Source organism: Musca autumnalis, unplaced genomic scaffold (genome assembly GCF_047663935.1).
Source record: "Musca autumnalis isolate F117 unplaced genomic scaffold, ASM4766393v1 scaffold_4, whole genome shotgun sequence".
NCBI lineage: Eukaryota > Metazoa > Arthropoda > Insecta > Diptera > Muscidae > Musca > Musca autumnalis.
The window spans coordinates 252,055,298-252,080,466 of NW_027411977.1; the positions used below are offsets into that span (position 1 = coordinate 252,055,298).

The 25,169-nt window shown below is 35.9% G+C and overlaps 1 protein-coding gene across 4 annotated transcripts in view; it reads left to right on the forward strand.

Annotated features, from left to right (window-relative positions):
- The window catches only part of LOC141402776 (F-box/WD repeat-containing protein 4), a 97,329-nt gene that overhangs the window by 34,328 nt on the left and 37,832 nt on the right, over positions 1 to 25,169 (forward strand). For all 4 annotated transcript variants that reach the window (XM_073984720.1, XM_073984721.1, XM_073984718.1 and 1 more), the window contains 2 exons: positions 4,525 to 4,756; positions 4,958 to 5,539. In XM_073984720.1, the coding sequence (XP_073840821.1) occupies positions 4,557 to 4,756; positions 4,958 to 5,539 (782 nt within the window). In that variant the 5' untranslated portion in view covers positions 4,525 to 4,556. The remainder of the gene's footprint in view (positions 1 to 4,524; positions 4,757 to 4,957; positions 5,540 to 25,169) is intronic.

Consider the following 25,169-nt stretch of genomic DNA (forward strand, 5'->3'; position numbering starts at 1 on the left):
ATTACACAAATGTATTTTAATCTAATGCATATATTTAATACAATTGAACAAATTCAATTTTCACAACACAGAAAAGAATACATACACCCCAAGGAAATACGAGTATTATCGTAAAATTTATAGAATTAGTAGCAAAATTTATACATTTTTTAGTTTTGGCGAATGTCTCTGGGTGTCTGAGATACATTTTGGAGAAAAGAATATAATTTTTGGGGGTCAAATGCGGTTATTTAGGGCCAAATTTCTTATATACCTCGTTAAAGCGGACCCTTGCTTAATTTTTTGCGTTTTTAGCTATTGTACTTTATAAAAAGCTTGTGCTTTTTAGAAGGCTTTGAAGTTTTTTTGTGCGAAATATACCTTTCTGAACGTCGGTAAACGTACGTTTTCCCCCAGATTTCTCAGGAAGTGAATAGATTCCGCGGAATTCTTGGTGCAAATTACATATAGATGGCCTTGAATTGCCTTGTAATATTGTCGGATACAATCCTTGGGCATCAATCGACACAGAAATGTACAATTATACGAAACGTTTCGCGCCTATAGTAACGGTAATGATCATAATACGAAAACGACGTTGTTCACAGTACAAATTTCATGCTTTTTTGGTAGTGCTTATATTTTGTTGCTTTAGAAGCTTTGGGAACAGGTTTGTAACAAAATATGTCACATTGTTGATTCAATTAATGTCCAAGGATTGTATCCGACAATATTACAAGGCAATTCAAGGCCATCTATATGTAATTTGCACCAAGAATTCCGCGGAATCTATTCACTTCCTGATCTGAGGGAAAACGTGCGTTTATCGACGTTCAGGAAGGTATATTTCGCACAAAAACAACTTCAAAGCCTTCTAGGGTCTCCAGATTTGCCATCTGATACGAATTTTGTGCTTTTTATAAAGTATAATAGCTAAAAACGCAAAAAATTAACCAAGGGTCAGCTTTTACGAGGTATATAAGGAATTTGACCCTAAATAACCGCATTTGACCCCCGAAAATTATTTTCTTTTCTCTAAAATATATCTCAGACACCCAGAGACATTCGCCAAAACAAAAAATGTATAAATTTTGCTACTAATTCCATAAATTTTACGATAATACTCGTATTTCCTTGGGGTGTATGTATACTTTTCTGTGTTGTGAAAATTGAATTTCTTTAATTGTATTAAATATGCGTATTAGATTAAAATAAATTTGTGTAATTATGGTTATTTTGTCACCAAGGAGCCACACAGTGCAGTTGTTGCTGTAAAAAACCGACCGATTTAGCCAAAACTGCTTTTTGTGCGGTGTATGTATACTTTTCTGTGTCACTGTATTTCATAAATTGCTTTGAATAAATAAAAAAGCCATGAAAATCATATTTCAGTACAGCATTTTCCGAACAACACGTGAAAAATTCATGCCAAAGAGTTGGTGAAAATGGCATGCCAAAGATTAGCGAAAATGCTATTCTAGGGAATTAGTTAAGATGGCATGCCAAAGAATTGTTGAAGATGTCATTCCACCGAGTTAATGAAGATGACATGCTTAGGATCTGAAAATGAATTGCATCTTTTGGGGGTCACGCTCTTTTAAAAAGAATGAGTGAAGATGCTAAAAAAATTGCATCCCATTTCACTTGCACCCATTCTTGAATAGCATCTTTGGCATCGAAAATTTTGCTGGGAACAGTTCGCGTGTTACAATACACCAAACATGCGCTTCAACATAAGTTAAATTTCTACAAATATGCCCATATGTAACTTTACTTAAGTTGCAATTTTTGCTTTTAGTTGTTTTACTACGCTGATTAGGTTTTATTGTCATATTAATTGTTCATTTTTGGCAACAAATTATGTAAAAACTATGCTGGTTGTTGTGCAAATCTCTTGCTATTGGTCCTCAAAACAATATTCCGTCAAAATATTTACGATTATGAGGGTTGGTTTTTTTATTTGGGATGACGACTTCTATTTTGCTTTTTAAAATAGTCAGGCTTAATCCCATAGTCGTTGTTTTAATATTTTATTAAAGCAACTTTAATTTATTAGTGGGAACAATTGGCGATGTTTACCAAGGGGTGAGGCAGTGAAGACTTTAGTTTCAGATCTCGCCACAGATCTTCATCAGTTCCCTTGTTTCTTGTTTTTCAACAAGAAACTTTTTTTTACCCAAGTGACAATTCCTCGCTCAAATAGATAAGTGTCCAAAGAAACACGCTTTCGAGAATTTTATTGGCACTACCTAAACTCAAGCAACTTCACTTGCACACAAAACCAAGTCTTTCCCACTGCTATGCGTTCGTTGAGTCTCAACGAAAAAACACAAATTTTTTCCATTAATAAATTAAAGTTGTTTTAATAAAATATTAAAACAACGACTAAGCCTGACTATTATAAAAAGCAATTTACGATTATTTAGGATTTAGGAATACATTAAAAATAAGAATTACCTACTGCCTTGGGTGACAAATAAAGAATTGCAAAAATTATCTTATCATTAGTTTCTTAGGGAATTACCAAAGTTGTATTCCATATTCTTCCCACTTTGGCATTTTTAGTAAATCCTGATCATTCGAATTTGGTTTTTAAAATGGACCCAGAAATATATAATGGTTGATATCAGGAATTTGGCCCGAAGTATTTATCATTTTACTGATGTTATATTACATCAGCAATTTACATAAGTAAGATTAATATGTCACGATCTGGCGTTTGGAATACTGGCAGCTGAACTGGTTTGAGCTTTCTGTATCCCTTTTACTGACTTTCAGAATAATGACTATTAAATATTTCCTAATAATGTCGGTGGGGATGTCTACCAAATCTTTATTATATCCGAGAACCCGATTTCGCAAGCTATTTTGCTTTTTATAGAATATAGTACCCAAACACACGGTATTCCAGCTTCCCAAGTGGGTTTTCAATTTACATGTTTGATAGGTTTTATTGAATTTGGCACATTTTAGGAATTTATTATAATAGTACATTCCAGTACTATTGAGTGAGGAAGCAGTACTTTGATGTAGGTCGATTCAAAACACCGCACTTAGGGACTGTATTTGCTCTATATCTTTAAGAAGATTTGTATAAGTTTGGTATTCGCAATACTTTAGATGTCTAACTGTACATCTTTCCTTTTGGTATTAGTTGAATTTTCAAATGTTAATTAACAAATTTGGGGGCTTAAAAAGTTAATTGTCACTTTTTACTTTAAGATAACCCGAATCCTGGATCTGTTTGAAAAATCCAAACAATAACAAACGAAACTTAAAGTAATTAGTCCGGTCAAAATAGACATGCGTATAAGGGGGAAATAGCAAAAATTCCCACAAAGCTGAATTTTGGTGGAGAGCTAGGGTTGGCCATTAGAAGCAACGTCCTAAAAGTCCCCATCGATCCCATGTGTGCAAAACAAGTTATACGGGGTCAAAGGTCATTTTTGGAGGCATTATTCAGTTTTTTTAATTTTTCTCAAAAACGGTAATACTAAGCAAAAGCCCGCTAAAGTAAAAGTTGTAGATTCAATAATTGTCTACAAGATTGGTATTTATTATTTTTAAAAAAGACTTACAATTTTCGAGATATCTCGATCTAAAGGTCAAATAAAAAATTAGCCGCGTAAGTACATTATGAGGCGAACCGGTTAAAGTAATGACACTATGTGTTAGATACTTCCGTAAGCTTTCAAACGATATTCACTTTGCAGTAATCGGTTCAGTAGAACCGGGTCTAACCCGGTTTTTAAATTTGGCCTTTCGGGTCTAATAACCGGCGAACCGGATCCGCAACCGTTGAAAATTATACATTTCCGTAATCAGCGCAACAAACCCTACCATCGGACAAAACTTGAAAAAAATCGGAGAGTTTTCGTTGGGGTCGTTCCCGTTGGGCTTTCGATTATACATGTGGGTTAAATGGGCTATTTTTGCATAAAATGACTCTAACATTGAATAACTCTACTAAACACACTCCGATTTTATTGGAATTTTTTAAGAAGATAGCTATAATTTCACTCTTCAAGAAAATATATATTTTTTTGGGGGACAGACCCGATTACTTCGCTTATTTTAGCCGGTTCGTCTGAATATGTGCATAATTCCCTTATAAGTGCATAAAAATCATGTGTTTTTTAGAACAGCTATATCTCAAGAATGGTTCCTTCTAAGAAAAAAATTATAAGGGTCAAACTTGTAGATAATTTTTCTATCTACAATATTTACTTTAGTCACTTTTTGATTAGATCAACCGTTTTCAAAAAATAAATCCGAAAACCTGAAAACCCTTAAATTTTGACCTTTGACCCCGAATAATTTTGTTTGCACACATGGGATCGATGGGGACTTTTAGGACGTTGCTTCTAATGGCAAACCCTAACTCACCACCAAAATACAGCTTTGTGGGAATTTTTGCTATTTCAATGTCTATTTTGACCGGACTAAATGTGAGGTTGTCTAATAGTAATTGTGAATTATCAAGGCGTATGAAAAGTTTTAATGCAAATAAATAATACAAATACTTAATACGTGTTTTCTTTTTAGGGCTGTAGATTGAGTAATCATATAAAGATAAAATGGGACGAATTGTTGGTTTGCTGGACATAAACACCGATTGTTTAATGAATATATTTTCATACTGCAACGAAAGGGATTTGCAAACTCTTTGTAAAGTCCACTGGTTCCTCAGAGACGTAATCGTAAATAATATTTTCAGCCTTCGAACACTGGACTTACTTATGTGTGGACGTCGAAATAATCCCAGTATAATGCAACGGTAATTATTATGAAACCAAATATGTTTCCAATCCCTTCATTATAGTGACTGCAACAGAAGAACTCAACAAAAAAAAAAACTGCTAATTAATATAAAACTTATATTTATTGTGCACAATTTCGATTTGATGTATTTTGTAATGAAGGGGTCTCTAAACATATCTTTATATAATATTTTCTTTATGTGTACCTACCTATTTAGCACCCAGCAATCACTTTCTTTTGAGAACCGTATAAAAATTGCCCAAAACTGGTTAAGTGGTTGCTATCGTGAGCAACAGTACTTCCATCGATCTAAAATGTTCGCAACAAAGCTGTTACTCGATAGAGATTGGCTATATCTGTCCCACGCAAGTTATATCAGACAACATAAGCGTTTAAAGCACGAACCGCTCCAAAGCAGATATCATAATGAGATCTCATCAGAAAACTGCAATGATATAGCAGATTTTGTTAAAAAAGATATCTCCATATTTGCAGGTAGAGTGTCAGGAAACTGTTTCATATATGAAGACGACTACGTGACAGAACAACAACTTCATAGCCCCAGAGAATACATGTGGTGCGTTGACTTTGAATGTAATATATATGCGACAAGTACTGACCGCTGTGCTAAAATATGGCGAAGATCGGAGGAAATGGGTCTATTACATTTAGATTTAATGTCAACCCTAAGTGGATCATACAAAACACTGCAATTCCATAAAAATGCAATTCGCCTTTATGGTGGACTGTACGATTCCATTACCCAGCGCCGTGCACTGCATGAAATTGATATTGAAAGGTAAGTCAATAATATATTATTAAATTATAGATGATGCTAACTATACACTTTGGTTGTTTGTGTAACAGTGTTTATTATTATGTTTGTACATATGTTCGTTCTTCTGTTCAATCTGGCTCTGGGTCTATCTCTAGTTCCACGAAAGTGGCTGCTTTGATGGGATGTAACCACAGATCCACTGAAGTTAGATGAGTAGGTTTGGCGGGGCAGGTGAAAAGATGTTTTGTGTCGTGCGGACCCATGCCGCATACTGGGCAGATGTCTTGCACGGCGCGGTCGATTTCCGTGCAATAAGAATTTAAGCGACTGCAATATCCCGAGCGTACCACACACACGTACATATATGAAATCAAATGAAAATTTTGATATTTTCATTGCCTCACATTGGTTTGAGAGTTGCGAATTTAAACACAAAGAATAAGTACAGATTACAGAACCTTGTGTACACAGTTTCACCCCCTTCATAACTCTTGCATTTAAACTCATTTTCACGTTAATGAAAATTTTCATAGTCTGGCATAAGACTTAGGCTAAAAAATGTGAAACTTTCCAAAAAATGTCAAATGATGCCTGACGACACTGCGAGTTGCCTAGGCCAGAAGGTTTTTAGTGCCCCTCGTATTGTAGTATACAGCTCGTAAAGACGAAATGCTGTGCATCGTTTTGAACGAAAATAAATACAGTCGAAATCGCTTATAACGTCGGTCAAGGGACCGACCAAAATCGGACGCTATAAGCGATAGTCGTTATAAATGATATTTAAAAAAGAGGTGAAATTATATTATATAAAGTGACTTTTGGGTATAGATACGTTGTTTTAATAAGTAAAGAAATCAATTCAATTTTTAAGTTTTTCATTCTGTATACATATTTACGTATAAATGACTTAAAAACAAAATAATAAAAAATAACAATATTAAATTCATTCTTCATTAGATATATTACGTTAATATAGGCTATGGTTCTATATTAAATAGTCTCTTATTTTAGTTTGGGCCTTTAAATCCCAACATAAGTCTTAAATTTAATTCAGATCTGAATTTTGAAAGGGTTTGGAAACCCTTTTGTACTTTATTTTGTACTTTTATCCCTTTTTATTTTTGCCAGGATAGTGGATATTTGTCGATTCCGGCAGTGCCATTTTAATGATTTTATTACACCTTGGTTCATGGGTGTAAAACAGATGTGACATTGGGTGGCCAAAATTCAATATTAATTGACTTAAGACCGCCTACATGTGAGTCGAAATTTAGTTGTCCAATAGCATCTTTGAACATGTTGTGTATATGTTTGATAATTTGTTGCTATTTGAGTTTTAACAACAAATTGAGAGAAATTTTTCTTCTTCGTATAGTTCGACCTTATAACCGATAGCAAAATTCAAATATTTCACAGAAAACCGACGTTACAACCGATATGACGTTATAAGCGATATTTATTTGTGTGGAATATAAAGGGCAGAAATTCGGGACTTTTGGATTTCGTCGTTATAAGCGATATGACGTTATAAACGACGACGTTATAAGCGATTTCGATTGTACGCCAATGCGAGAACTGTCCCGATTCGCAAATCAAGGTCTTAGAAACGTTTGCACGTCGGTCAACATAAGCGAGGTCCTTTTTCGAGCCCTGCAAACATTTGGAAGATTGTTGGACGATTTTTTGATTAGATTATTCTTCTGCGCTTCTTTCCGGCGATCTTTTAGCCAATTTTTATATAAAATTCACCCACGCGAGTAATTTGCCATTCGTAGACGATTCTCTACAATTATTGTTTATTATCAACCGTTACAACGAATCTTCTGATTTGCACCTCGGCAATCTTTCCGCTAGTTTGTATTATGTTTCGCTTGTTGTTAGTGCAGGCGAATAATATGTTATTCTTCCGAAGCCCGATCACGCGATTTTTGCTAAAATTTTTGATTTGGTTTCGGTCAACATAAGCGAGGTCCTTTTTTCGAGCCCTGCAAACATTTGGAAGATTGTTGGACTATTTTTTGATCAGATTATTCTTCTGCGCTTCTTTCCGGCGATCTTTTAGCGAATTTTTATATAAAATTCACCCACGCGAGTAATTTGCCATTCGTAGACGATTCTCTACAATTACTGTTTATTATCAACCGCTACAACGAATCTTCTGATATGCACCTCGGCTATCTTTCCGCTAGTTTGTATTATGTTTGGCTTGTTGTTAGTGCAGGCGAATAATATATTATTCTTCCGAAGCCCGATCACGCGATTGTTACTAAAATTTTTGATTTGGTTTCATATATGTAATTCTCATATACATATTCTACATAACTTTGATATATGTATGTAAATGGAACGTATAATATTATGAGTATTGACAAACATAACACATGTCCGGGTTTTGCCAAGTGAAATGAAGAAAGTGAATGGAACCAGTATACAACCACTACAACATAAGGAATAATTAAAAGTTATAACAAATCTGAAAAGAAAACAAAAAGGATAAAAATCGAAGACAAACAAGTGAGCCAAGGCTATAGTCGGGTCGTGGCCGACTATGTGATACCCTACGCCACTACCCCTGTTCATAAGATTTTGACTAATAAAATTCAAAATATTAAAATTGGGTTAGCTTAGCGCCTTTGGTCTGAATGTCTTCATTAACACAGGTTAATTTTTTTTGAAACGCATTTAAGTGCATCGACTGTACAACCCAAATAAAAATGGAAAAGTGGGATGTATGCCAACCATCAATAGGCTTCTTTATCTGTTAGACCCCCATCAACCCCCAAAATTTCGTGAGGATCCGATCAAAATTTCGTAGTGTGATTGCACAAAAATGGAAAAAGGGATGCATTAACGACTATTGCAATATCTCTGTTGTTTGACCACCTATGACAACCTACCCCTGAATAATATCCGACCATTATGATGGGATCCGATCAAAATTTCGTAGTGTGATTGCACAAAAAATGGAAAAAGGGATGCATTAACGACTATTGCGATATCTCTGTTGTTTGACCACCTATGACAACCTACTTCACATCGTTGTAAAGGTGATATTTTCTACTTTCCTTGCCAGGTTTTGCTTTCGATATACGTCCTTTTCCAAATTTTTTTTCACATTCCGACCCCTGAATAATATCCGACCATTATGATGGGTTTTTTTACTTTCATTGTCAGAATTTGCTTTTGGAAGGTCCCGAACCAAAGCTGTGATATTTGTCATTATTATTAAAATCGCAAAAATGAAAATTTGTGTTCTATTAGCGGTTTTTGCATTATCTTCGTTGTTTGACCACCTACGACAACCTACGTAACATCGTTGCAAAGGTGATATTTACTACTTTCATTAGCAGGTTTTCCTTTTGATATACCTCTTTTAGAAGAGGAGATATTAGCTTTGAAATAAAACGTTGACTTTTTCTCCAAATAAGTTTTTTGCCCATTCCGACCTGAATATTATCCGACCATCACCAAAATCAATAGGCTTCTTTCTCTGTAGGATCCCCATTAGCCCCCAAAATTTGGTGACGATCCGATCAAAATTGCGACCTGTAGCGTGATTACAAAAAAATGAAAAAATGGGATGTATTATCGACTATTGTGATATCTCCGTTATGTGGCCACCTACGCCAACGTACTTTGCATCACTGTAAAGATAGACAGACTTTGTTTTTGGAAAATCCCCAACCGAAGCTGTGATATTCGTCATTATTATTAAAATCGCAAAAATAAAAAGTTGGGTTCTATTGCCGGCTATTGCGATATATTCGTTGTTTAATCACCTACGAGAACCTACTTTACATCATTAGAAAGGCGATATTTTCTACTTTCATGGCCAGGTTCTGCTTTTGGTATACCCATATTGAAGCTGAGATATTCGCTTAGGAAATAAACGTTGTCTTTTTCTCCAAATAAGTTTTTTGCCCATTACGAACCCTAAATATTACCCGACCATCACCAAAATCAATAGGCTTTTTCATCTGTGTGACTCCAATTAACCCTCAAAATTTCGTGACGATCCGATCAAAATTGCGACCTGTAGCGTGATTTCCAAAAAAGTGGAAAAATCGGATGTATTGATGACTATTGCGATATCTCCGTTATTTGGTCACCTGCGCCGACCTAGTTTACATCATTGTAAAGATGGGATCTTCTACTTTCATAGCCAGGCTTTGCTTTCGGAAAGTCCCCAACCAAAGCTGTGATATTCGTCATTTTAATTAAAATCGCAAAAATGAAAATTTGGGTTTTATTTGCGACTATTGTGATATCTTCGTTGTTTGATCACCTACGAGAACCTACTTTACATCATTAGAAAGGTATATTTTCTACTTTTATTGTCAGGTTTTGCTTTTGGTATACCCCGTACAGAAGCTGAGATATTCGCTTTGGAAAAAAACGTTGTCTTTTTATCCACATAAGTTTTTTGCCCATTACTTACTTACTTAGTTGGCCCATTACAGAACATTTGTTCCATAGACCGAACTAAGAAAAGATCTCCATTCCTCTCTGTTTTTCGCTTGACTTTTTGAAAAACCGCGCCTTTCCATTTCTTCATCCACTTGTGTGCTCCATCGAAGCTTAGGCCTGCCGATTCTGCGTGCACCGCCATGTGGCATGTATTCATACGCCTTTTTAGCGGGTTCATCATCGCTCATTCTCATGATATGGCCTAGCCAACGCAATCGTTGCATCTCGATACGTTTAACTATATGCATGTCTTTGTATAGCTTATATAGCTCGTGGTTCATACGACGTCGATATTCACCGTCAACGCAAATCGGCCCGTAGATCTTTCGAAGAATTTTCCTCTCAAACACACCAAGCACTGCCTTATCTGCTTGCGCAAGTACCCATGCTTCGGAGCCATACATTAGCACGGGTAGTATCAGCGTTTTGTATAGTGTTATTTTTGTTTGACGAGATGTGGCTTTGTTTTTAAATTGCTTACTTAATCCATAGTGGCATCTGTTGGCCAATACAATTCTTCTTCTTATTTCACAACTGATGTTGTTTGTTGTGTTTATGGCAGTGCCGAGGTAGACGAAGTCTTTAACTACCTCAAAATTGTAGGTACCAACTTCTACGGTTGGTCCGAGCTCTATGGACGCTTTGCGCGTCGACACCATCAATTTGGTCTTTTCGCCGTTTACCGCCAGACCCACTTTCGCAGATTCTGCTTCGACCTTCCTAAAGGTATCAGTTACTTCCTTTACTGATCGTCCCATGATGTCTATGTCATCAGCATAGGCAAGTAACATGTGGCTATTGGTGTAAATTGTGCCATTTCTTTTGACATTTGCATCTCGTATTACCTTTTCCAGCAAAATGTTGAATAGGTCACACGAAAGGCTGTCTCCTTGTCTGAAACCTCTTTTGGTACAAAATTCTTCGGAGAGGTTCTTTCCAATTTTAACTGAGGACCTAGTATCAGTTAGAGTCATCTTACAAAGCCGGATGAGCTTTGCGGGAATACCAAATTCAGACATTGCATGGAATACCTTTGATCGGAGGGGACTGTCGAATGCTGCTTTATAATCGACAAAAAGATGAAATGTGTCGATCTGCATCTCTTGGGTCTTCTCTAGGATTTGCCGCAGGGTAAATATCTGGTCAATGGTGGACTTGCCAGGTCTAAAGCCACATTGGTATGGTCCAATTATCTCGTTGACCATAGGCTTTATTCGTTCGCACAGTATCCCTGACACTATCTTATAGGCAATAGGGAGTAGACTTATGCCCCTATAGTTGGAGCATACAGTCTTATCTCCTTTTTTGTGGACGGGACATAGGATGCTCAGGTTCCAATCGTCGGGTACGCGTTCTTCCTGCCAGATGGTGCTAACTAGCTGATGCATACACCTTATCAGCGCGTCGCCTCCGGTTTTAAACAGCTCGGCTGGTAAGCCATCGGCTCCTGCTGCTTTATTATTCTTCAGCCGGTTGATTGCTGTTTTTACCTCATCTTGGCCGGGTGGTATACATTCTATACTATCTTCTGGGATTGGATCTGCGGTATCATCGTCTTCGCCACTATTGGATACCAGCAGATTGGAGAAATGTTCCTTCCATATCCTGAGCACGCTATCTGTATCTGTTACCAGATTACCTTGCTGGTCTCTACAGGAGGATGTGCCTGTACCAAAGCCATCTGTTTGATGTTTCACTCTTTGGTAGAATTTTCGGACTTCATTCTGGCTCCTGTACATCTCGATTTTTTCACACTCCCGCTTTTCCATTTCTCTCTTTTTCTTGCGGAAAAGACGTTTCTCTTCTCTCCTTTTCTCCCGATATCTCTCTCGTGCGCTACGCGTTGCTACTGATTGTAAAGTAGCTCTATATGCCGCATTTTTATCTTCGGTAGCAGCACGGCACTCCTGGTCATACCATGAATTCCTTTGTGGAGGTCTCTGGAATCCAAGTATGGATTTTGCGGCTGTTTGCATGGAGTGGGCAATATTTTGCCATTGTGTTGTTATGTTATCGGGACAAGGAGTGCTCGCGTTAAGCAATTGGGCTAGTTGAGTGGAATATGCTGTGACTATCTGTTGTGTTTGCAGCCTATCGATGTCCAACTTCCGCGTTGTGTCTGTTCGTGCTTTATTTGCAACGTTTAGACGGGTACGTACCTTTGCTGCAACAAGATAGTGGTCCGAATCAATGTTTGCGCCTCGGAACGATCGTACATCCAACACGCTGGATGAATGTCTTCCATCTATCACAACATGATCAATTTGATTACTTGTTCTTTGATCTGGGGACAGCCAGGTGCCCTTATGAATATCGAGATGATTAAATCTGGTACTGCTAACTACCATGTTTTTTGCAGCTGCAAAGTCTATCAGCCTCATACCATTGTCAGATGTTTCACTGTGGAGACTGAATTTCCCGACTGTTGGGCCAAAGATATTCTCCTTTCCAATTTTGGCATTAAAATCGCCTAGAATGATTTTAATGTCATGGGCAGGGCAACGGTCATATGTTTCTTCTAAGCGCTCGTAAAATATATCTTTGGTCTGTTCGTCCTTTTCTTCAGTGGGAGCATGAGCGCAAATAAAGCTGATGTTGAAGAATTTAGCTTTTATTCGAATTGCAGCAAGTCTTTCATTCACTGGGGTGAAGCTGGATACCAGATGTTTTAGTCTCCGACTAACTACGAATCCGCAACCAAACTCATGCTTTACGTCATGGCAGCTATAATACAGTGCGTCACCTTTAGGTGTTGTTGTGACGCCTTTCCCAATCCATCGTATTTCCTGTATGGCAGTAATATCGGCCTTGTACTTTTCAAGTACGTCTGCCAATGCGCAGACTGCACCTTCTCTATAAAGAGTGCGAACATTCCAGGTGCAGATTCGCAGATCATGGTCCTTAAAACGTTTGCGGGGTTCGTCAACTTTAGAGGGGTTTGTTTTTCTTTTCTTTCGTTTTTTCATAGTAGGCTGTTTTTTCCAGGGGAGGGTTACTAACCCGACGCCCAAACCCAAGTTTTTAACGTTCTTATGGGTGAACGCGCGGCACATGTTAGCTCACTACCTTTAACGGGTGTTAAAGGCAGTTCCCCAGGTGACACCACGGGGAGGTCAGTGTCCACTTGAGATGAAAGAGGGACCAAGATAAATCCTGGGCTTTGCCATGTTAAAACCGGTCAGGACCGTTCCTTGGTATCTTCCATCCCCTACGTCACCCGTTTTTTGCCCATTCCGACCCCTAAATATTATCCGACCACTTATCAATGGCTTCAATAGGCTTCTTCCCCTCCGGGACCCCCATCAACATCCAAAATTTCGTGACGATCCGATCAAAATTGCGACCTGTAGCGTGATTACAAGGTTTAGATGGACAGACGGACGGACGGACTGACGGACGGACACACATAGCCAGATCGACTCAGCTCGTCGAGACATTCATTTTGGTATATATAAGTATGGGTCTACGACCATTATTTCGATGCGTTACAAACTTTTTGGCCAAAACCAACTTATAACACCCTCCCCACATAGTGGTGTAGGGTATAAAAATGGAAGAAACAAAGAACAGAGAAGAATGAAAAATAAATTTCCTCTTAATATTTTCTTCTTCTTAAGATCTTCCATATGATTCGTCAGCGAATCTTGGTAGCGATTCGCATTGCAAATTTAGGTTGGTGATACGCGGAAGATTTTTAGGCGATGTCGCCTGCGACAAATTAATCGCCCGGGAGAATCGCGACTTATTCTTAGACGATAGAAAATGTTTGCAGGGAGTGATTTTAGCAAAAAAAAGTAGTTGATTCATGAGTGCAAGCGTTTCCGGACTACACCTTATCATTCGTAATTTTGCGTTTTAATTTTACCGATTTTTGTCGGTAGCCAAAAAATGCGTTAGAGAATCCCAATACTGATTATTGTGAGTTGAAATATAAGGTTTGTCTGGTTACCCAATATTTACTTTTGTACAAATTGTTACAGAATTTTACATCTTTGTAAAACGCCAACAACAATTGTTACAGAATTTTATCTGTAACCACAGTTTTTAAGTGTACTTCTCTGAGAACTTGCAAGTTTATACAGCAGAAATTTCTTGGAAGTAAACAGACACAGATATAAAGAAACTAAATCAAAATAATGAGTAATCAGACAGACCTAATGTAAATTACGTTATGTTTATTGTATGGCACAATTACCAAGGTAGTGGTATCACACCACCTGTTCGAATATGAAATGTCAAATCCTTTTATAAAAAATATTTTTGTTGTAATTTCCCCAACAACATAAAGAAATTTTTGACATAACATATTCAAAATTCTACGACACCACTACCTTTGTAATTGTGCCATGGTAGAAGTCTAACCCCCAGTTTTTGTAAAAAATTTTATTCTTCTCACACGAATTGTCAAATTTTGTATATCGATTTACTCGCCTTAGCGCAATTGTACAGCGCTGATTTTGAAATGAGGAATTCTCTACTAAATATGGAACGTGTCTACGAAAAATTAGGCCTGTATGTCATCTGGGGGCAGAGCTATGGATGACTAAATTATTACGAAAATAGACGAACGAACAAAAATTAGTTACAAAAACAGGGGGTAAGAACCAGTTTTTGTAAAATAATATTTTTCAAACGTATAGTTCGTACTCAAACGAGTCCGTTTAAAATTTGGTTTTTATAAAAAATTGAAAAGCATTCGTTTGATTCCGAAAAGCTTTGTATATCAGTGTTTCCATTATGTTAATTTTTAATTTTTTTAATTGTTCTCTTTGAAAAATATGTTCCTTGTGGCAACCCCAAAAATATTCTATATACACACAAATTTGGAAAACAATTTTCACAGAATGTCAAAATTCATTTGGAAAAATGCTGATATTTTGCCCGTATTGCGGATTTTTAAGTATATGAGTATCTTAAAATTTCGCTATATCTATTTCCCATCATATGCATGAGTTTTCAGCGAAATTCTGTAAAAAACAACAAAAGTTCAGCTCAAAACATTGGGTCTCTTTCTATCGTCTTTTTCGTTCGTGTTTTTTGGTATGAAAACCAAATATGTATATGAGGGAAATCAAAAGTTTCTTTTGGTTTTCACACAAATACAAACAGCATTGGATACAACCCCCCATATCATTGCTAGCGCAAACGATTCGTTTTCGAATGTTTTTCGATAGTTTTGCGGATATTTTGTTCGAAAACGACACACGAGAACGAATTGAAAACGATTCATTCGTCACTCAGTTTGTGGCAGGAAAACCTTCGAATTCGAATATCGTTAATAATATTATTAGCGAATGAAAGATGATAGTTTTTACGATAGTGCCGAAAAAGCATTTTTGGCGGACATGACATGTTTAACTTTATCTGACGTCTCTTGATAGTTCTGTTATGTACCTTTTTCTTCTTTGTAATGTTTGCGATTCAATGTGTGTAACTGTTTATAAACATTGTTGTCTTGTATTCGTAACCTAGCCATATGTTGGGTTTATCATCACTTCTTGCTTATATTATACCTAGCATTTACATATATCGAAAATATTTGAAAGAAGCAAATGGGAATTCTATACGAACTATATAAAATTATTTTTTAAAACTAAAAAATTTCCGAAGTTAAAAATGTTTCTCTTAACATTTTTTCTTGTGAAGAAAAACATTCGCCAAATGTTCGAAAATGATATCGTTTTTAAACTTTTGAAGAACAAAAGAACAACGTGCTTGTGTACACCCGAAAAACATTTACCAATTCTTCGAATGTGATATCGTTTTCGAAAGTTGTGCCGAACATTCGAATAATATCCGCAATTGGTATGAGGGGTTACAAAAACAGGGGGTAAGCCTATATTTACATTAAGATTTTCCCTTGCGGCAACTGTCAGTTTGTCGTTGAGGGAGGGTGTTGAGAGGCAAAGGGTTACCTTGCATCACCTCTCTCTCCATCAAACTGACAATTTTCGCAAGGAAAATTGCCTAATATAAATATGGCCTAACTGGCCATAACGTCGGGTATACCCCCTGACTACACATGCAAGTAACTTGCAGACATTTGTATATACATATTAGACTGGTTTTAACTCAAAGGTGGTGCAATGGTATGCACGCCCGCCTTGCACGCACAAGGTCGGGGGTTCGATTCCCCGGCCAGGCAACATCAAACATATTTCAACGGTGGCAAAATACCCCTCAGTAATGTTGGCGACATTTCCTGAGTATTTCAGGCTTGAAAAACTTCTGCACAAGTGGTGTCCTAAGACACGCCGTTCGGACTCGGCGATAAACAGTAGGTCCCATATCATTGAGCTAAATATGAATCGGGGTGCACTCATTGATATGAGAGAAGTCTCCCTTGTCCCGTATGGGATGTTGTGGAACAATGTTTTGTGTGTTTACCCCCCTAAAGTGTTTAGTTTTGTTAGATGTTAAGATTGCCAAAGTTTGAGTACAATCGGAATATATTAACACGTGCCAATGGTTTCCATAGTGACAAAGTTTCCATAGTAATTTGTATGGAACCAAAGGCGAATTTTCACGAAATCGCTCTACAGACCACATTTACAGCCGGTTTCACTATGTCGAACAAAAATAAAAACGAACGAAACACAACTAAAATCGTGTATGATTTTTAAATTTTGTAGTTGTTTTAAAGTAAGCAAAAAGTCAATATTGCCATGAAAACAAAAGTTGGTTTTCTTCCGTTTTCTTATTGTTTAATCGATGAAAAAGTTTTGCCAGTGGTCTAATTCTCGTATCCGTTATCGAGCGAGTTTTTGTTTAAAGACAAATTACGAAAGCGGGGTACACACTATCAGTTTTGACTGTCGATTTCGGAATTATCGATAACTGTCAAACAGTCCAGCAACCACAAAATATTTTGTGGTTGCTTGATGACTGACAAAAGTGAGCGGCCACACTGACAATCAACCGATTATTTGAGCAAAACTGACAGTCAAAACTGCTCGCTTTATATCGAAATTATTTAAAAAAGTTATCGATACATGCGGTTATCGAACTCTCGTTAATGTGGGGTACACACGATCAGTTTTGACTGTCAGTGTTGCTCAAATAATTGGCTGCTTCCCAGTGTGGCCGTTAATTTTCGTCAGTCATCAAGCAACCACAAAATAATCAGTTACAGTTTTTGTGGGGGTTTTCAGACATTAACCACTATAACTTAGCCATTTGTGAACCGATTAAAAAAAAATAATAACTTGTTCGAAAGATATTATTCACCCCTTTAAAAGGAAGAAGGATCAATAGAAATCCGCTGTGAAAAAAAGAAGATATGCCCGTTTAAATTTGAAAATGTAAGAAACCCAGATTTTCACTACTTATACCGTTATAAAAAAATAAAACAAAGTGACATAAACGAACTAAAAGCATTTTCGTTGTCCATGGATTCCAACACGATAGGATTTTTCATCAGAACGCTTGAATATTTACTGGTCAACTTCTGTAGTCCAGTGCCATTTATCGATATTTTCTGAAAAGTTTGCACCTTCTCAAGTCTAAAACTGCCTGAAGGAGCGTTCCAATGATTTTGCGATGTATTAGAGAGTTCTTAATCACTGTCTTGGCTACAATTTTTATTTGTATCGAAAATCTCAGTGGTTTGGCCGTTATATGCTAAAATGTCCAAAAAAGTCAAAATCGGGAGGCTCGATTTTCGCGGTAGACCTATGGTGTAGTGGACTTTTTTGCTCAGTTCAATCCCAGGAATCAGAAACGCGAAGGGCCCATTAAGGGTTTTTCCTTCCATACAAATCGCACCGCCCTAATTGCAATTTCCTTGCGGCAATTGTCAGTTTGATGGAGAGAGAGGTGAGGTATATGGTAACCCTTTGCCTCTCAACACCCTCTCTCACCGACAAACTGACAATTGCCGAATGTAAATATGGACTATGTAAATGCTAGTTTGAAGATATGATATTGAGATTCCATAATTACATTCTGTTAACACTCTCTCAAAACAGCTTTATTCAGCGTGAGTTACACTGCCGCTCACTTGAATAGAACCCCCCTGCAACATTTTATTCAACCTTCATTTTTACCGAATTATACAAGATATGAAGTTTTTAACTTTTATTATATTTATCTTCATGTGTTTGGAGTAAACTTAGACATTCATTTCCATTCAAATGCAATTTATATAAAAATTATACAAGAAAAACAAAATAAAGTCAAAAATTGGAGTAAAAAATTTGGCTCATTTGAATAGAACCCCCCTTTAAAACTTGCGAATACAGAAAGACTGTATTAGAATATGGATGCATATTTACTCTATATTGAAAACGAAGTACTTTCAGTACTGTTCAGTAAAAAGATATCCCTCCTGATTAAGGATACACCCGTATATCCTGCTTTGGTAAGGATTCTTTAAATAATCAGGTGTAATGCCATACAAAGCTTGCTTTTTTCTGTCAACAAGTTTATTTTTGGAAGCGTACTGTCTCCTAGAGTCGTATATTTTACGCTTAAGTCATTCCCATACAGTTTAGAGAACATTTACCACTGTAGAATATGGTGGCCCCTCCAGGATATCCGCATTTCTATTCAAATCTTTAAGTTTTGATGACTCGAAGTGTACAAAAGTTTATAAAATCGTGATGAAATTGCCACCCGGGATATCCGAAAATGTTTCTTAATACTGGAAATTCCTGTTTTAGAACTCATTTATAAGTGTCGTGCGCATTTAGGGTGAACTAAATTGACGCCCAAGTTATGTGTATAGGAGTGGATGGAGTTAAATTGGATTAGCTAGTGTAACATAGTGTTGGGAATATTTCCCAGCAGCCAATGGAGTAAATACACATAGCCCAGAAAGTCTGCGTTCACTTTGCTACTTTTAAAAAATGATACGAAAACATTACATATAAATGGGTAAATGAGTACAGTTTTTCTTTTATAAAAATTTTATTCGCACTCTTTAGTACATACATACATACTCTTTAGTACAAGAATTAAAAAAAAAAAATACAGAAAATACATTGTTATTACGACGATAGTGGTATAAAAGTGTTACAACGGCTAAATTAGAGCCCCAAAAAGTCTGCGTTTGCTTTGTGTGTTGTAAGAGTACCGTTAGTTTTTTTGCTTGAGTTGAGTATTCCCCCAAATGGCTCAACTTCATCTATTATAGTAAGTTTACATTTAGGAAATCCACTCGATTTCAACTGTCAATTCCATTGCTCAAACGTCAAACGAAATCCAATCGATTTCAGATGAGTTTTCTATGCCATTTAGATATGACTTCATTAGCCGGATTTAGCACATTATCAGATTTTATTTGCTAAATCCACCCAAAATCTACCAGATTTCCAATACAAAAATAAATCATCGTATTGAATGGATTTGTTTTATTCGCACTCTTTAGTACAATAATTAAAAGAAAAAATACAGAAAATACATTGTTATTACGACGATAGTGGTATAAAAGTGTTACAACGGCTAAATTAGAGCCCCAAAAAGTCTGCGTTTGCTTTGTGTGTTGTAAGAGTACCGTTAGTTTTTTTGCTTGAGTTGAGTATTCCCCCAAATGGCTCAACTTCATCTATTATAGTAAGTTTACATTTAGGAAATCCACTCGATTTCAACTGTCAATTCCATTGCTCAAACGTCAAACAAAATCCAATTGATTTCAGATGTGTTTTCTATGCCATTTAGATATGACTTCATTAGCTGGATTTAGCACATTATCAGATTTTATTTGCTAAATCCAACCAAAATCTACCAGATTTCCCATACAAAAATAAAATATCGTATTGAGTGGATTTGTTTTAAATCTAGCATAAATCCTCGTATACAACTCTGTTTTTTGCAACATGTTGCTAGAAAATACAAAAAGTTACAAGCTGGCACAATAAACAAGGTAGATGCATCGGTGAATTGCTACACTAAAAATAATTTAAAATGTAAATATTTGTAAACAAGGCGGAAAAATTAAATTTGTTTTGATGTACAAAGTTGATTTTAATAAACCAAGACTAATATTTACGATGTCTAAACGATAAAATAATTCGTTTATTTATTTCAGATGGGCAAACAGCGATAAAATAATTATTTTTTGCTCTTTAGTTATCATTAGTAGCATAATGTGCAAACATTTTTAGTATTAAACAATAAATTTGTAATTTGACTTATGTTTTTTGAGAAGAATTCAATTTACAAAAAATTCTTTTGACGTTTTAAATTCGATCAGATGGGCTGATGCATCTACCTTGGTAATTGGGCTATGAACAAAAATCAGCTGACTGAAATGAGATTTGTACTGGATTTATTAAATCCAGTCGAGGATTTATGACTAGTCTAAATGAGCTATTCATTATACGTATACACAAAGGAATTTGGCAGATGAAATCGAGTGGATTTCACAAATGTAAACCAAGCATTACAGAGAGTAATGTTTTTCAAAACGAACTGACAGTGTTGCAAAATTTTACTGATCGATACCAATATCATGATTTCATCCCGGCGAAGGGAATTTTCAATTGGCTTCTCAGTTTTTGAAATGATGCCTTTTTAGCGAAAAACCGAACACTTTAAGTGTCTAGTATTCTCATAAGAATGAGAATCACACTCACTTTTCGGCTTTTCCAAAGAAACACCAAAATCAAAATATTTTGCAACATGTCAGCACGTATTTTTTGATTTTTTTTTCATTTGTCTCCCATTTTTAATCAATATTGTCGAAACTGATCATTCTGTGAGCACGTTTGCACACTTAACTTAAAAAAATAAATTATTTCAAGAATGGAAAACAAGGGCAAAGATATAAGTATTGATAAAAGGAAAATTCTAGGTAAATTAGGGGGAAAAAGCTATCGAAATATTGGTGAAAAAATGTATTTTTTAATGAGACGGGGCTAAAAATGAGAAAAGAAATGGAACGGACAAAGCGGGGTTCTTGAGTTGGGTGAAAATGAGAAAAGAAATGGAACGGGCAAAGTGGGGTTCTTGAGTTGGGTGAAAATGAGGAAAGAAAGGGAACCAGCAAAGTGGGGTTCTTGAATTGGGTGAAAATGAGAAAAAAGCTTTGTTCCTTTACGTTCAAGAATCTTCAAGTTTTACCACTTTTTACTCGAAAAGCGTTCCTTTACTTTAGACACCATACAGTTCATATGGCAGCAGTTTTCAACTTTTACTACTTTTGCCGGTTTTGCCATTTTCAAAAGTAAAGGAACAGACCAAATATGAAACGGGCAAAGTCCATACAGAGAGTGATAATTAACTATAAACAAACCGGAATTTTTACGTCAAAGCCCAGATTTGGACGGTCAAAAATATTATCAGAACGGGAGGAGTGTAAAGTACAATACACATTGTCAGTTTTGTATGACGATTTTTTGCAATTATAGATAACTGTCCAACCGTCCAGCAACCACAAAATATTTGGTGGTTGCATGATGAATGACAAAACTGAACGGCCACACTGGCAAGCAACAACAAAGCTGTCATTCAAAACTGACAATGTGTACCCAGCTTTACATAATTAATATAGATAAAACAAATCGTCCGATAACTACTTCAAAAATTGTAGAAAATGTGAAAGTGGCAATTAAAAACATTATTTGTGCAGAAACCGCCAGAAAAGTACTGCATAAAGCATACAGTTGCGTGCAAATAATAGCAGTGCGGAACTGCTATGTACGAAAATTGCAATAATACTGCTATTATTCCTTAAAGGAATTTAATTATCCTGCATCAGGCGACCTCACGGATAAAAGTATTTTACATAAATATGCAACTATTAAGAAACACCATTGAAGTTTTCTGCTCAGGAAGGTTTTTTAGTTGGCAAAATAATAGCAGTGCAAGTAACCTAAGTAAAATTAACATGTAAAAAGTTATTCATTTATAACTATTTACAGTTGAAAAGTATTTTGGAATGAAAATAAGATGAAATACTGACAATATGTGCACAAATGTGGATCTTCACTGCCTTTAGTGCATCACTGCAGCCCAGATGGTCATAAACATAAAAAATTTAAATTTTTCAATGAAAAACTTTCAACATAGTGGAAGATATCGGCGGTATTTTCTCAAAAATTTGTAATTGTCGAAAATCATCGGATGTATCCTCAAAGCAACTAATATCCACAGTACAAATACTATTTTTGGAATTTAATGTAAAAATAATCTGATAAAGCGAAGCAAATAAGACAAAATCTTTTGTAAACGTACTAAAAACCTACTTTTATGGATTGGCATGGTCTTCATTTTTGTTATCCAGAACTAGAGCTACAAGTTTGCCAAAGATCCAAAAATAAAAATCCAATCGGTTTCCGAGATATGAAACCAGCAACAACCAACAACTTTTTATTTTTGGATCTTTGGCAAACTTGTAGCTCTAGTTCTGGATAGCAAAAATGAAGACCATGCCAATCCATAAAAGTAGGTGGAGTCACGGTGGTGTCGCACGACGAAAGCCATACATATCACTAGTGAACAGGCAGAGGTGTATTGAATTTGCTAATGAATACATTAACAAACCTCCAGAATTCTAGAAACAAGTCATATTTTCGGGCGAAAGCAAGTTCTGCATGATTGGAATAAAAGGACTTCAAATAGTTTGGAGAAAAGTTGGAACAGCGCTTGAAAAACAAAATCTAGTTTGGCACAGTAGAATATGGTGGGGTGCCGTTATGGGTTGGGGGTGTATGGCAGCTTCTGGAATGGGTCAATTTATATTTAACTGTCAATTCCATTGCTCAAACGTCAAACGAAATCCAATCGATTTCAGATGAGTTTTCTATGCCATTTAGATATGACTTCATTAGCCGGATTTAGCACATTATCAGATTTTATTTGCTAAATCCACCCAAAATCTACCAGATTTCCAATACAAAAATAAATCATCGTATTGAATGGATTTGTTTTATTCGCACTCTTTAGTACAATAATTAAAAGAAAAAATACAGAAAATACATTGTTATTACGACGATAGTGGTATAAAAGTGTTACAACGGCTAAATTAGAGCCCCAAAAAGTCTGCGTTTGCTTTGTGTGTTGTAAGAGTACCGTTAGTTTTTTTGCTTGAGTTGAGTATTCCCCCAAATGGCTCAACTTCATCTATTATAGTAAGTTTACATTTAGGAAATCCACTCGATTTCAACTGTCAATTCCATTGCTCAAACGTCAAACAAAATCCAATTGATTTCAGATGTGTTTTCTATGCCATTTAGATATGACTTCATTAGCTGGATTTAGCACATTATCAGATTTTATTTGCTAAATCCAACCAAAATCTACCAGATTTCCCATACAAAAATAAAATATCGTATTGAGTGGATTTGTTTTAAATCTAGCATAAATCCTCGTATACAACTCTGTTTTTTGCAACATGTTGCTAGAAAATACAAAAAGTTACAAGCTGGCACAATAAACAAGGTAGATGCATCGGTGAATTGCTACACTAAAAATAATTTAAAATGTAAATATTTGTAAACAAGGCGGAAAAATTAAATTTGTTTTGATGTACAAAGTTGATTTTAATAAACCAAGACTAATATTTACGATGTCTAAACGATAAAATAATTCGTTTATTTATTTCAGATGGGCAAACAGCGATAAAATAATTATTTTTTGCTCTTTAGTTATCATTAGTAGCATAATGTGCAAACATTTTTAGTATTAAACAATAAATTTGTAATTTGACTTATGTTTTTTGAGAAGAATTCAATTTACAAAAAATTCTTTTGACGTTTTAAATTCGATCAGATGGGCTGATGCATCTACCTTGGTAATTGGGCTATGAACAAAAATCAGCTGACTGAAATGAGATTTGTACTGGATTTATTAAATCCAGTCGAGGATTTATGACTAGTCTAAATGAGCTATTCATTATACGTATACACAAAGGAATTTGGCAGATGAAATCGAGTGGATTTCACAAATGTAAACCAAGCATTACAGAGAGTAATGTTTTTCAAAACGAACTGACAGTGTTGCAAAATTTTACTGATCGATACCAATATCATGATTTCATCCCGGCGAAGGGAATTTTCAATTGGCTTCTCAGTTTTTGAAATGATGCCTTTTTAGCGAAAAACCGAACACTTTAAGTGTCTAGTATTCTCATAAGAATGAGAATCACACTCACTTTTCGGCTTTTCCAAAGAAACACCAAAATCAAAATATTTTGCAACATGTCAGCACGTATTTTTTGATTTTTTTTTCATTTGTCTCCCATTTTTAATCAATATTGTCGAAACTGATCATTCTGTGAGCACGTTTGCACACTTAACTTAAAAAAATAAATTATTTCAAGAATGGAAAACAAGGGCAAAGATATAAGTATTGATAAAAGGAAAATTCTAGGTAAATTAGGGGGAAAAAGCTATCGAAATATTGGTGAAAAAATGTATTTTTTAATGAGACGGGGCTAAAAATGAGAAAAGAAATGGAACGGACAAAGCGGGGTTCTTGAGTTGGGTGAAAATGAGAAAAGAAATGGAACGGGCAAAGTGGGGTTCTTGAGTTGGGTGAAAATGAGGAAAGAAAGGGAACCAGCAAAGTGGGGTTCTTGAATTGGGTGAAAATGAGAAAAAAGCTTTGTTCCTTTACGTTCAAGAATCTTCAAGTTTTACCACTTTTTACTCGAAAAGCGTTCCTTTACTTTAGACACCATACAGTTCATATGGCAGCAGTTTTCAACTTTTACTACTTTTGCCGGTTTTGCCATTTTCAAAAGTAAAGGAACAGACCAAATATGAAACGGGCAAAGTCCATACAGAGAGTGATAATTAACTATAAACAAACCGGAATTTTTACGTCAAAGCCCAGATTTGGACGGTCAAAAATATTATCAGAACGGGAGGAGTGTAAAGTACAATACACATTGTCAGTTTTGTATGACGATTTTTTGCAATTATAGATAACTGTCCAACCGTCCAGCAACCACAAAATATTTGGTGGTTGCATGATGAATGACAAAACTGAACGGCCACACTGGCAAGCAACAACAAAGCTGTCATTCAAAACTGACAATGTGTACCCAGCTTTACATAATTAATATAGATAAAACAAATCGTCCGATAACTACTTCAAAAATTGTAGAAAATGTGAAAGTGGCAATTAAAAACATTATTTGTGCAGAAACCGCCAGAAAAGTACTGCATAAAGCATACAGTTGCGTGCAAATAATAGCAGTGCGGAACTGCTATGTACGAAAATTGCAATAATACTGCTATTA